The sequence below is a fragment of the Scatophagus argus genome, chromosome 1 (assembly GCF_020382885.2).
Source record: "Scatophagus argus isolate fScaArg1 chromosome 1, fScaArg1.pri, whole genome shotgun sequence".
NCBI lineage: Eukaryota > Metazoa > Chordata > Actinopteri > Scatophagidae > Scatophagus > Scatophagus argus.
The window spans coordinates 26,665,267-26,680,045 of record NC_058493.1 but is presented as its reverse complement, the minus strand read 5'-3'; the positions used below and the strand labels follow the sequence as shown (position 1 = coordinate 26,680,045).

Sequence of the window (14,779 nt, the reverse complement as noted above, 5' to 3'; positions counted from 1 at the left end):
GTGTGTCTCTTGCCTTTGCAGTGATCATCCGCCGTCAGCTAGTGTGACTGCTGTGCGTGGATGAGAAGGTGTCGGCCCGGCCTCTTTATCTGTCACAGTCACTTCACTGTGAGCAAATCCGCTGAGGGTAAAGGCGTTGTGAGAGATGTGTGTTTGACACTGAGGCACTGAGCGTCCAACAAAAGACATTGTCAAGTGAGTTGGAACTCTAAGATCCAGGGTTTGTTGAACATGACACGTAAAAGGGATTAAAAGTGAAGACATCTCATTGTCTGCTGCCTGGATTTTGATGCTCTACAGCTGCTCTACAGTTTCATTAAACATACAAAACTGTCACTGATTTGGTTTGGGGTTTTAGTTTAGTTTGATGTGTTTTTACGCTGCGATTTTCCCACCTTCGTCAGGTTCATCTGTCCCCGATTAGCCTCCTGTGAGTCCGCTGAGTCCCTTCCCTCTTGCACTTCTCAGTAGGTCTGCTGCTTGTGTTTCATTTGTTTTCCTGTCTGCGTGTTTTCAGTTTGGTTTTGTGTGTACCTCCTCAGCTTTTTGGATGTGCCTCAGTTTGCTTCTTCTCTTCTGTTACCTGGCAGTTTTTACTGTCTGGATTCTGCTTTTTTATTAAAGCTGTTCTCTTTTGCAACCTGCCTGCTTTCTTGCATTTGGGTCCTTTTGGAAGACAAATTCAAGCTAGTCGATGGGGACAAAAATCACTGCGCACAACACACATGGTCTAAATATTTAGACAGTTTATTTTAATACTTTAAACATCAGCTCACAGATGATGATTGCAGCAGCTGGTAGGAAAGTAAATGCAATAGTCTGAATTTTATTTTGTTTTGTTCCAGGCCTCAATTCAATTAAAAAACTGCAAACCTTGAACACGTGTTTGCACCCACTTCATTCAGCATTCAGGATTCAGTTTTCCATAAAATCCTGAATGTTTTAGCCTTCAGAGACTCTGCGGCTGCACAGCCTTCACTTCGCCTCTTCGACTCAGTCCTGCTCAGTCCTTTAGCCCTTGTTGTCATCACAGTGATGAACACACTCCTCCTCCGTCTCTTTCTTCTCCCTCATCTGAGCCTGTGCTGCTGAATCTTTGGCTCTGGGTTGGCATGACGGCCCTGCAGAAAACGGGATTAGCACAGAGCGGAGAGTGGGCGACGTGGAGCGGGTGCCTTCCTGACCCGGCACGCTGTCGGAGGCGGACCGGGCACGCTCACTAAGCTCTTTAAAGGATTGCTTACTGATAAAGAGAGCACCTTCTTAATCTGATCTCCAGATTGCCGCTGTCAGAGCAGTACAGGTGCATTTAAAGTGGCACCTGCTGCAGGAAAAGCACCAGCGGGTAGCCGAACGAGCGAGCCGTTATTACTTTTGGTTGAACGAGTAGTCGAGGACGGCGCCATTAAGATTTGAACGTGAATGATAATGAAAGCGCTTGATTCCAAATGCAAGACTTCTGCTGTTCAGAGTTCGATAATTCAGTTTTCATAATCTTGTTTTGATGTTTTCCAAATTAGTTAAAAGTGAGTGTGCCGCAGACACTTGATTTCAGCTCCTGTGGTTAAAATAAAGCTTTTCTGCTTTGACTGAAAAGCTGAAAACTTTGAGTCTGTGGGTTTTGAACTGTTGGTTGGGTAAAAGAATTGATTTGAAGATGCCACCTTGGGCTTTGGGAAATCTGTGATGGACAGTTTTAGCATTTTATTTTAGCATTTTATAATTAATTGACAAAATAAAAGTTATTTGCTGCCCTGTTCAGAAGTGCATTTTAAATAATGTGGTGCTGGTAAAGACTGCATAGATCTTTTTTTATCTTTAGTTCATTTTGAAAGTCATTTTTTTATCCTGAGTAAAGTAAAACCTTTCTATTCTGCACCTCACATATTTTTCCTTCTGCACTTCCATCCAACCACCCAACCAACATCATCACATTCTCATAAGTCACATAAAATGAATTAAAGGATGAGGTTTTCCCATCCTGAGTTTCTCGTTCCATCTGTTACACTAAATGCTGTTTTCTCCGGAGTGCACCAACATAAGAAGGCTGGTGAAAACATCCACATTTTAGACAGTGTAACCTCCACCCACAATCTCTCACACAGCGTGAGAGCGCGGAGGCTCATTCAAACTATCATGGCCGCGGGCCTCAGCGCCTCTGTGTGCAGTCGGATGCATCACGGCCAAATTGGCTCACGTTGAACTGTGGCGAGGACGCCGTGGACCTTTTTAGTTTTATTGTGGGGGATTTCCGCTCGCAGCCTCCATCGGTAGAGTTTGTCCAATTAACTGCTCCGAACAGGCATGTTGATGCTCTAATGCCAAGTGTTGGCGTGCGTGTGTGTGAGCTCTCTGCAAACTGCACCCTCAGAAATACGTAGAACAACATGTGCTTACAATTCACACACCCACACCAAATGTTCATTCTGTCCATTGCATCCATAAATCGCTTGCTGACGTTCCCACTGGTCCCCGAAATCCCTGAAAATTTATGAATTTGAGGAGGAAAAATCAAGGCCTTGAATGTTTAGTTAGGTGGTTGAAACTGCTTAAATTTACATATTTGGTGCAAAAAGAAGCCTGACATTACGTGACGTTGTTGAACAGGCTACGTTCAGCTGTCTGCGGTCGCGTCATTGTTTCAGAAGGTGCGGCTATCACATGTGCACGTGTGAGTAAAGTTGGATGATGCGGGTTACAGAAAGCAAGCGAAAAACTTTCAGCTGTGCCTGGAAAATGAAATTCCCAGGTTCACAGAAGATATTGACATCTTGTCCGTAATGCAGAGCAACTGAGAGGCGTTCATGCGCTCAAGCATCTCTCTCTTTTTTAATAAACCTTCTAGTTCTCGTGGTAAAAATCCTCAGTGCTCTGACAGTAATTAACCTCAAACTGAGTCTCCGGCTGTGCTGTGTTGGGTTCTTGAATTTGAGGGAATTGGGGCTGGGAAGTCCTTGATAAGCCCTTGAATTAGATGTGTAAGGAGATGTGGGAAGCCTGTTTTGCTTGAACAGGGCTCAGTTTTCCAGCGTCTGTGCAGGATGCTGCTCTTTGTTTTACCCAGCAGCTTGTGGCGCAGCCCGTCTATTAGAAACATCCCTGCCAACCTCTGCCAAATTAGAGCCTTTAATTGCTGTTCCGTTTTGTGGCTGGGAGTCAGTGTGTTTCCTCTTCCCGAGCTGTTTTGGCTTTGAACATTTAAAAATCCTGCTTTCAAACTTGTAATATATTTTTTTACAACATTTCGTAAAATTCCGTTTGTAACCCTTGAGTTTCCATCAAAGCCTCGAGGCAGGAAATGAAGCCTCAGACTTGACTTCCTCGACCCAACCAACATGCTCACATTAGGACTCTTACTGTTTGTTGTTTGTGGCAGCGTTAATGTCCTTTTCGCCTCTGAGGGTCCGTACTCGCGTCTGTCCCGCTACGTGTCTGTTATTCCCTATCATTTTGGGTCACAGTTGTCTCTTTGCTCAACAGGTGTGCGAGTGTTTTTACATTTGGTTTGAATCGCTCTGTTTCAGGTTTTATGGGCTTTACGTCACCCTGCTAACAGCATTAGCTATCAAATGGAAGCTGTGAGTAAGTGGGGCTAAGCTGGGTGGGCAGCACTTGGCAGCACATTTCAGCCTTGGCACCCCGCTGGGAGAAACAGGCCGTAAACGTGATTTCGGCTGGTCCAGGGCCAAACACACCTCCCTGTTTTCTGTTCAGCTTCTCACGTTTGTCTCACTGCTGCTGAGTGATGGATTCAGTTTTGATTGTTTTTGGTTTCGGTGTCTCGTCTTTGCCGCAGCTTTTCTCTCCTCCTGTTCGGTGGCTCAAAGGAAGCTGTGCCACAATAGCTGCTACGTGTTCTGTTCTGCAACATCAGGCATTCCTCATAATTGTTTTACGGGTGTTTTGGTGTGTTTCAGTTGTTTTATGACTTTGTTGTACCTAAATCATTAGAGGCAGTGGAGGTTTAACAGAGGTATGGGAACACGAGTCGATAAAAGCGTCTTTCAGCTGTCTCAGGGTATTGAATTTATGAGTGCATTTTTTTCATTAAAATGATATAAGAGTGAAATGAATGGATATTACAGATTAGAAATCTCAGAGACATTTTGGGGAGATTTTTCTTTTAAAATGGAAAGTTTTGCTGCCGAATATCCGCCCGTTACTAACACGTGTGTCTCTTCTCTCCTTTTCTTCTCCGCTGCTGCTGTTCGTCCTGCCTGCGCGATGCTGTGACCTTCTCGTCGCAGGTAAGAAACGCTTGTGTTTGCTTGTCTGTTAGCCCGTCCCGCGCTGTTTCCTCAGCGGCGCTCCGGTTTTAGATTCAGCTGAGCGTGAGTTTCTGTCAAACACTGGGTGTCTCAACAGAAGCCCACATATGTGTGCCAGATGGAGGTTTGAGCACATTAAGTGGGTGCTGTGAGATGAATCTTAAACTCTGTGTGTGGGTGTGTGTGTGTTTGTGCTGCTTGTGCGCACACATTGACGCAACCCATCTGTGTGATTTGGTGCAGAGTAACTGGCCACAGGACCTTACAAGTAGGCTACAGCTGCTACGATTGGCCGATTAATTGATTAGTCGATCAAAACAGAATTCATTCTCATTCTGTTTGTGTCTGATTAAACTTGTGTGAGGATGTCAGGATTTGCTTCCTTTCTTTGTCGTTTATGATTGTAAACGAAGAGTTTTTGGGGGTTCTCATTGGACATAAAGTTTGGGTTCTTGGAAATTTTTCCAAGCAGTTTTCATGAGTTTCCGACATTTTATGGACTCAAGATTAAAATAATCACATGATGAAATAATCGTTAGTTGCAGCCTAAAAATGAGGACTGCACAACTTTGTCTTGAAAACAGAATGAGCTCTAAAAAGAGACTTTTTATGTTCTCACTTCAATCACTAAAGGATTATTATCTTATCTTGTATTGTGGATCATGCAAAGATTTTAAGTTTTGGTTAAAAACGACTGCTGCCAAACACAGCTTCCTCTTCTCCCCGCACTGACTCTGCTGACCTTTGCTTTCCACTGTGCTGTTATGTGAGCCAGCTTCTGACAGCGGATGCCTCCCACATTTGCTGTGTTTTATAAGTATTGACTGTCATCAATTGTGTGTGTGTGTGTGTGTGTGTGGTGAGCAGCTTTGCGCAGCACGACTCGTGACTTTAATATTATTCCAAAGTGGCCCATTTTTAACTCTCTTAACTCGTCCTCCAAACTGAACAGCACAGCCTGTTGCTGCTGAGTGTTTCCCGACGTGACTCGTTTACCTGCAGGACACCACAGTTTGTCAGCGCCTTTCGAAACCTTTACAAGCCACAAAACAAATCAAATCAGCGTCGTATGGTTGACGTTTGGTTGGTTTTAGGCACAAAACTGCCTGGAAAGATGAAGCATGAAACAAGCTCGCATTAAAAAAGCAAAGCTCATCTGTTTTTAAATGCTTTTACGTCACACTAGTTTGACTTTTGCTCCTGCTGTAGCTCTCACATGTGGCTGATGGTAATTTGAGTGTTTCGACAGTTACAATTCCTTCACACAGGTTTGTTTCTCAGGTAGTTGGATGCCACTCGTCCTGATGGTTTTCAATCCTGACTGTTGAAAATGGCTGCCATAAAAAATATTCATACCTGAAAATGTCCTTCCAGTATTTACAAATGAGTTCAAATCAAACTGCCTGGAGTATCCTTAGCTTATATTACACACACACACACACACACACACACACACACACATGCACTCACACGCACGTTGGACTTGCACACTTGGAGCTCCTTCTGCAGTGTTGAGGAACGACACCACATGCAAATACTGGCTGTTTTGTAGCCTACAATGAATAATGCATCAGAGCAAACAATCACCTCGATAAAGCCGCATGGAATTTCCAGCACTTTGTTTGGTGAATCCCATTAGCATTTTTTATCTCTGCTATCCGCTAATCCGTGATCTCTGCTCTCTCCAGCTCAATGCTGTCGGTCTGCCGCCGTTGCAGTTTCCCATCAGTCCGTACATATCTTTGTTGGGGGACAGAAAATGTTTACGTTTTAAGAAATACATTAAAAATCCCTGTTTATTTGTTTGTTTAATCTGTGCTGTAATGCCGAAATGCTTATGTTGCATGCATCAGTAAACATTCTGCTAACAATCCTCTGCTGAATATTTTGTATCTGTACTGTATGACTGGCCTAAATGCTTGTTTAATAGTATTGGAAGCCTGAGTTTGGGGGGAAATGGTGTTCCCGCCTTCGTATTCTTCATCCCTGCATCCAAACCAAACTGCAGCACCGACGAGCCCTTAGTTGTGTAACTGTGCTCTAGAAGGTTCTGTTAGACACGGCACAGTGTGGATGTATGTATGAACTCAGTAATGAGCCGTGCATCCTCATGTGGACACACAGCTCGGGGAGGAACGTGTCACAGCGAAGTCGAGTGCTGTTTGAAACATGGAAGTGCATTCTGAGTGTCTCCTGATCACCACGTGGTCTCTGTCCAGTGCCAGATCCATCAGACTCGCCGCAGGTGGTCTCATATCGCTGATTTGTTCTTCACCAGATTCAAATTGAACGTCAGGTTCATCTCAAGAAGGAACAAACTGCACATCAGCGAGATGCTCAGCCGCTGAAATATGGCCAGAAAAAGAAGCCTGATCTAATGAGGTAGAAAAGAAAAGGAAAGGACTGATGGACACAGAAGGAGTTTAATCTGGTTGTGTGTGCTTCTCTTCTGTGAAAACTAAAGAAGACTAAAATAGTTTACTAAAACTAAAAAGGCATCTTTGTTTGGAAGCAACATTGATGTGGATGACGTCCAGCTTTTGTACCTTCTCATGTTGATTCTTTTAAGCTGCTTTGGACCAAAGCTTTTGCAGAGTTATGTACTGCATGGCAGACAAACGCTCATTAAATTAATGGAAACTTGTCACACGTTTGCCATGTTGGATGGAAACACGTGCTGTTGTGCAGGTTATTTTGCAAAACTCTCCAATGGAAACATGTCAGCCAAGCTGGACACGTGTTTAAGCCTTCAGCCCATCATCATCATCATCCTCATCATCATCGTATTCATCAAATCCAACTTGTCCTGCTCCTTAAATCCGGTCCACATCTATCAAACCTGGACAGGTAGAGACTGGAATAACTTCATCTGTCTCAACCTCATCTGCCCTCGTCTGTCTTCATTTTCTGTCCTGTTTCGTCTCAGAGAAGAAAAGCAGTAAGTGGTTTTGTGTCGCAGCAGTTGGGGGGTAATTGCTATTAAAGCCTCGGGGCTCACATTACACCGACGGGTTTATTGCAACCCTGTTACGTGATACATTTTTTTCATTTTACTCATATTGATTATTCCCTTTTCTCCACTACAGTCTGATGTGTGGGCTGGCGTTTGGGATGTTTAGGCCGAGCACCAGCTTCTCGGCAGGAGGTGAAGTGAAGGCATACAGGAGGTCAGATCAGCTAATGTTGACCCAAGACTGTTAAATATATCATTTTGGGGCATTTTCTGACACCAGCTGGGCTTCAAGGCTCTAATTTATGCTCTCAGACATTAGCTGTCCTCTCCTTCACCCTGTTTCATTCATAAAATATTCACCACGTCTCCTTTGTCGAGTAGGAAGGGCCAGAAGTGCTTGAAAATGTTAGCATCAAACAGAGGAATCCTACAAGTTGTAGCTGTAATTACCAGAGAAGAAAGCATGTCCGGCATGTAATGTGTTCACATGTAATCCCACCCTCAGCTAATGAGAATTAAACGAGCTATAAAAGCCTGATTAGTGCTGCTTAATTATGCAGCCTTCATAAAGAGGTGAGTGACGAGACGGTTTGTTGTGTTTGTGTGCTTCCTCAGACAAAAAATGTCCGTCTTCTGACCTGAAGTGGAACACATGGGAAGATTTCCTCCCTGCGTCCACACACACACACACACACACACACACACACACACCTCGAAGCTGTGACCGTGCTGACTTCTCCCTGGTTTCCTTATCTGTCACCCCAGTTTACTGCAGGGAGACTGTTGTTTGGGTGCTGCTGTCTCCACTGTCTCGCTTTTACCCCGCCTGACTGCGTATGTGTGTGTGTGTGTGTGTGTGTGTGTGTGTGTGTGTGTGTAATTTTTATGAATTTGCTCTTGTGCTTTTGCTTTTGTTCATGCTACGTGGGTTGTGTTGTCTTTTTGTGCGTGTGTGTCTGCTCTACTTCTTCTGCCTCTATGAAGATGAGTTTGAGTTTTACACCCCGAGATGTGAGGACATTTTGTCTTGGTTTTATGATCAAGTTTAGAGTCGGTTTTTGGTTGAGGTTAGCGTTTTGATGTGAGCTGTGATGTGTGATTTAGGTTAGGATTAGAGGTCAAATGCTCCTCTTGACTCCCAGACTGTTTTGCTCATTAAAGAAGCACAGTTAGTTTTATTTTTTTATATATATTATATATGTTTTTATTTTGGTCTTACTCAGCTTCAGCACCAAAAAATAGATTTCCGTCCCTCAAAACTGCACTGAAGGCAAAAGCAATCACACCGTCAATCTGTCTGCGGAATTTGTCCTTGAATTCAAGGTTATTCAGCCTGGGTTTTATTTTTCTCATTTTTGCTATCGTTCACTTCAGCGCTAAGAATCTTGTACTCATTAACCATCGTACGAGTTAATTGCTGCGATCTGAACAGGAAGCAACGTGGCTGAAAGGTGTCAGAAACTCCGACGTTCACATGAAAACGAGCAAAGCTGAACGTACTCTGAAGAATAATAAAACAGCAAAATGATCTCCCAAACTGTGTGCTGTTGGGCTTCACCGTTTAACGTCATAGTTTAACTTCCTGCGCTGCTTGCTGTAGTTGTTCATGTGGTTTTTGAGTGCGTTCACGTTCTTTTTGACACCTAAATAAAGAGGTTTAGATAGTCGGGCTGCACTGTTGTGTGTTGTCATGCAGAGTCACAGCTGATCATCCATCCTCAACTAAAGAGACTTGACCCAAACCAGGAAAATCAGCTGTAATACATGGAAATTTTCCTTTACAGAACAATCTAGACTTGGATGGCATTTGCACTCTGTGTGTGTGTGTGTGTGTGTGTGTGTGTGTGTGTGTGTGTGTGACATCAGCTCTCAGTGATGACCTGTCTGGGTGACGTGACAGGAAAGTGACAGGACGTCCCTCCGCTTCCCCGGAGACCCATTTAGATCACACACACATACACCAGTAGACACACACACACACACACACACACGTGCCACAGCTGGAGCTACATAAAGGCACAAACACACTCAGCAGGGCCCCAGCAGACACACACACACACACACACACACACAGACACACACCTCTTTCTCTCCTGTCAGCTGACTCTCTTTGTGATTCAGGATCTCATCTGATATCCCCTTGCAGCTCATTCTCCCAAGCTGATTTGTGCTGAATATGCAGTAAACGTGTTGTTGTTGTTGTTTATTTGTGTGTGTTTGTCCTGCCACTTTGTGTGTGTGTGTGTGTGTGTGTGTGTGTGTGTGTGTGTTTTGTGTTCCTCAGTGTCACTTGAGCCATGCCAGAGCCCTGCTGGGCTTCATGGACTCAGCTCCTCTCCCCTCTGCGATCCAGCCTTACAGCACTGCCACTGTTCATTATCGTAAATAACTCTCTCTCTCTCTCTCTCTCTCTCTCTCTCTCTCTCTCTCTCTCTCTCTCTCTCTCTCTCTCTCTCTCTCTCTCTCTCTCTCTCTCTGTGTGTGTGTGTGTGTAAGGAAATAGACCAGTGTGTGTAGGTCAACTTGTAGATCCTGTGCTGTCACAGTGGAAATGTCAGGCCGTTGCTCCAGTTAGCGCAGCTCTTCTCACTGAGAACCCACTTGTTCTGCTCTGCTAACCCTGCTAATGAAAACAATCAGGAAACGAAGGGACTTGTGTGTGTGTGTGTGCGTGTGCGTGTGCATGCAGTTTCATTGCGTTTGCAGTGCAGAACTGGCTGGATGAAGCCTATGAGAATGGCACACCAACAGCAGGCTGACTGAATCCTTGCAGTTTCATTTGATGCTCATACAGTGAAATTTTAAAAAATATCCTTTCACAGACAGACTCTGAAACTGAGTTATTACCGATCTTGTACTTTCATTATCAAATACACACTCTCTCGATTCAGATGAAAGCAAAAGCAAACACACATGAAAACGCTGTGAAATGAAAACGTTGTTGTAAGTTCTGGTCAGTGTCTGAACTTTAACTTAATTTCCTTTTGACCCAAATTTGAAACTATAAACCAATCATGGAGTGTAGACCTGCCAAGGCTGCACAGTTTGATGTTTGATGGCAGCAAAGGCGTAAAACTTTGCTGAGAATTCACGGCTTTGTTATGAATTATGCCAAATGTGCCGAATGTCAAGCGAATGCTGACTTTCTGCCACTCCGTCATGTTACTCCAGCACCACCTGCCAAAATATACAGATGCATACATCTGTTGACACTAATCTCTCTCTCTCTCTATAGCTGCAGAGCTCACAGCAAACACCCGCCATCGACCCCACACGGACGTTTATTATTCTAAGAAGAAATACAGTATAAACACAGAGCAGAGCAGGCAGTGGGTGTCCTAGTTATTACTGTCAATACCACCCATTTACAGCCCAGCCGGCTCTATTATTAGTCTGCACTGTACTGTCATCAGGTATCTTCAAAGGTTGTTTCGCCGCTGTGTTAAGCGTGAGGGTCTGGTACACGTTCACCATCACACAGGACAGCATGAAAACAGTGGAAGTTTCCCTTGTTTTGCTTCGCTGTGCTCTGCGTGTTTTTCCTCTTTCCGTTTTCTAAACGTCATCGGAGGCTCGCGGGGTGGAGTGACCGTGTTTTCCTATACGTCTCGGTCTGCGGCGAGGCGTGTGTTTTGGTGTCAGGATGCGGGTGTGTTGTCAGTCAGGAAGGCAGCCCGGCTTTTCACTCATGAGCAGCCACGACGTTATCAGTGGCGACAAGGCGGAGCTTCTGTTTGTCTCTGTAAACGTCTACAACGAGTTCACAGTCTTACCTGGTGTGATCCACAGCAGGCTATGAATCCACCTCCACATGAAGGATGATAAAGAAACAGGTCTGAGGACGACATGCAGTCTGGCTGTGATGACGCTCCCTGACTGGATGGAAGAAGAACCTGAGCACCGTGAAAACCAGTTCAGACTCGTTGAAGTGTTGACACGTCCAGGCTGATCGCTGCCTGACTCGATTAGCTTGATTTAAAACACCGGACCTGCAAATCTGTAAGCACATGAGTTGTTTCAAATCAAATGTTGGGACACACACACACACACACACACACACACCAAAGCCACATTAAATCATAATCAGATATTAGCATTTACATAATTTAGGATTAATGTTAACAGGATTAAGATTAACATACTGACCACATCTTCTCCTGGATTAAATCATTGCTCTTTCAAAGTGTGTGTGTGTGTGTGTGTGTGTGTGTGTGTGTGTGTGTGTGTGTGTGTGTGTGTGTGTGCTACATCCATCTGCACTTTCTCTAATTCCATCTTGTCTGGTTAGCTGCGTTATGACCTGATGTGATCTTTTCACATTGAAATGAAAAGCGCTTTCTTTGGTTTTATTCCCGTTTCTCGTGTCTGTGATGTTGTTAACTTCTGCTAATTCGTTTCGTGTGGTGCTTCGAGTGAGACGCTGCTGTGTTCAAGATGTTTTCCTCGTCTTTTCAAGAAAGCAAAGATGTCAGAGTGGATTCATTTCAGTTCTGCAAAATCAGCATCTGAAGCAGTCGGAAGACGTCACATTAGGAAATTGTTCACCGTGTTGTCGCATTTTAGCACCAAGCGATCAATCGGCTGATGCAGATATTCCTCAGATTGTTAATGAAAATTAGCGAAATAAAAACAGAACTCAATAAAATGACGACAGAATAAAAGTATTAAATGTAGTAGTAGTGGTAGTAAATGATGAGATGATTGGTTTGTCTCATTTCAAGTCAAGGTCACTTATTCCTTGTGGGATTCAAATTCAAATTCCTCGACGTGCAATTGAAATGATCACACTGGACTGGAAACCACGGCTGACGCTCAAACTCAAGATGACATTAAATATTTGTGTGGACGGTGCAGGAGCATACTGGCTGGATGTGCTGAGCTCTCCTCCACATATGTCAGTCCTGGTCTAAGCCACACCTGCTGCTAACCAGGACTTAGCGGAGAGAGAGAGGCAGCGAGGCAGCACAGCGCAGTGTGTTTCAGGCTGTGCAGTCACAGGCTGAGCAGTCGCTGAGGCGAACGGTCGCTGTGTCGCTGCTGCCTTTTCTTTCTCCTCTGCGTCTCTGCTGCCTTCTCTCCTCTCCTGCACGGAGTTTGGTCTCTCCTCCCGTCATCCTGTAGACCTGGTGTGATCAGCAGGGCTCTGTGGGAGAGGAGCTGGAATCCTTTGCCAATTGCTGACTCTCTGTCAGTGCTGAAAATAAATGGAGGGGAACACTCGCTCCGCCACCAGGCAGCTGGGGATTCCTCTTAGTGTGAAGTGGGATTTTTAATTTGTTTCTTTCCCCCGGACTTTCCAGACTGGATTTTCTCGGTTTTATCTGTTTTTTTAACACAACACTCTGAGGGGGATTTTTTCACATGATATAAAGAGCTGAAGGAAACAGGTGGCATTGGTGGGTCTTAAACCCCTTTGCTGCATGTCGGGGAGCTCAGCTCAGCCCCTGCTGAGATCCAGCAGGAGCAGCTGAGACCCGGACACGGACAAATTACACACATTACCTCGAGCACGTGGTGGACTGTGTGGAACCTGCCCGTGTGTTGCTTCAGTCAGGTAACACCTTCAGACTTGCAGAAGGTAGCCGGGTCATATGTGAGTCTCGCAGACGAGGAGCAGGATTTCCTCCTCAGTGTGAGACGGAGGGGAGTGTGTGGTCATCAGGCGGCCCGAGGAGAAGATGCCAGCCATCCTCGTGGCCTCAAAGATGAAGTCGGGACTCCCCAAACCCAAACCGGTGCACAGCGCCCTGCCCATCCCCCAGACCCACAGCAGGCCGTCAGCTCTAGCTCTGCCTCCGGCACCCGTCAAGACCCTCAGCCCTCCGCTGGGCCAGCAGGTGGGCTCAAGACCCCCGAGAAGCATCGCGCCAGGGACAGAGGCTGGAGGAAACCCTCAGGTCAGGATGTAAAGCTGTGACCTCCACCCCTGCCTGCAGAGTGGGGCTCCACCTTCCTTTTCTGCTGTCTTTTTATTAGAGCTCTGTCCACTTAAGCACTGCTGCTTATTACTCCAAGCAGCCGCTGTGTAACGAATGTGTGTCCTCTTGGGGTCACTTCAAACTCAAACCAGCTCACTTTGATTTCTGCTTCCCTAAATCTGTTCAGAGCTCAGCGGGCATCTGGGGTGACTTCATTTGTGCACATTAATTACAATAGTGTTTCATTTTACTAATTAGTAATTTGTTTCCTCAGACTAATAACTTTGTGGTTTCCATCCCTTCATGGTCTAAATGCTGTTCTGTGGGATTTTGCTCTCTGACAAGTTATGAAGGAAAACCAGCAATTCTGAATCTTTTGGCAGAAAAGCAGAATTCATTCAGTTTTTGTCACTTTGTCATTTATTTGCAACATTATCAGCTGTCATCTTATGTTTTATCAGCCACGGTGGCTCTTTGAATGATGATTTTTTTTTAATTATGTCAGTAAATACACAGAATTTCAGTACCACCAGACTTTCTCTGGCTCAGTCAGCACAACAGGAGCACAGAGCCAAACTGAGCGGGTTTCCTGGAAGGAGACGACGCAGGCTGCGTCTCTGCTGTCCAGGATGGCAGCGTAGCAGGATATCAGGGTTGCTGTGTTTGAGAAATATTGGCTTAGCAACCCCACACAAACGGCTGTAACGGCGAGAGGGATCGTTCTAATGCCATGTAAGGCAGTGAGGGGGAAGGAGGTGTCTGTGTGTGTGTGTGTGTGTGTGTGTGTGCGTGTGTGTGTGTGTGTGTGTGTGTGTGTGTGTGTGTGTGTGTGCTAGAGAGCCAGCGAGTGCATGCTTGGCAACCTGTCCTGACAGAAAAGCGTGACTTGGAGCCGCTCAGGCATCCAGCACACTGTTGTTTATGCGAGACAGATCTGATGGCGATCGCGTGAGGAGAAGATACAGGAGCCCAGCGCCGCCGAACACGACACGCGTCCGCCGCTGGTGTCGTTTGTTTTGTGGCTAATCACGTTTTCTCACTGACCTACTTTCCGTGACTTTCTCTCCTCTCGGTCCTCCATTCTCTCCCTCTCTCCATCCCTGTGGTGCTGATGAAGCAGGCTTCTTCACCCGCGGCAGGGTTAACCCTTGACCCTCCTGACCAGCAGCAGTGATGTGAATGTTGCAGTCATGAAAGTGAAATCCGTCAGTGCTGACCCTGTGTGTGTGTGTGTGTGTGTGTGTGTGTGTGTGTGTGTGTGTGTGTGTGAGGGAATCTCTTTACTGCTGCTGTTTTTATTGTCCCTGCAAATCGGCCTCACTGCTGGTCGTTTTACAGTACAGTATTGCGCAAAATGTGAGTCAGTTCATTTTATCAGGGTATAAATGACTCAGATTCTCTAACGGTTAGACGTCCCTTGAACACAGCGCAGGACTGTTAGCTGTAGCTCAGTTTTCTCGTCCTTGTTTCTGGACTGTGTCTGCTGCGCTTCACCCCAGGGACTGACAGAACTGGAGGAAGGACCGAGAGGCAGAATCGCTGGCGAGGACTCTGAACCCTCCACGCTGCATCACCGTCAGTGCTGGTACAACCCTCGGCGGATTTAGTGCAAAGACGCCATTGGTCCTCACTGTGAACCC

The 14,779-nt window shown here is 45.5% G+C and overlaps 1 protein-coding gene across 6 annotated transcripts in view; it reads left to right on the top strand.

Annotated features, from left to right (window-relative positions):
* Positions 1-14,779, top strand: part of nav2a (neuron navigator 2a) — a 189,898-nt gene that overhangs the window by 79,665 nt on the left and 95,454 nt on the right. The window contains exon 1 of one of the 6 annotated variants that reach the window (XM_046395119.1): positions 12,238-13,118. The exons of 2 other annotated variants lie outside the window; for them this stretch is intronic. In XM_046395119.1, the coding sequence (XP_046251075.1) occupies positions 12,900-13,118 (219 nt within the window). In that variant the 5' untranslated portion in view covers positions 12,238-12,899. Of the gene's footprint in view, positions 1-12,237; positions 13,119-14,779 lie in introns of those variants that run through there. 3 more of the 6 variants (XM_046395101.1, XM_046395110.1, XM_046395129.1) reach the window with 3 other exon arrangements.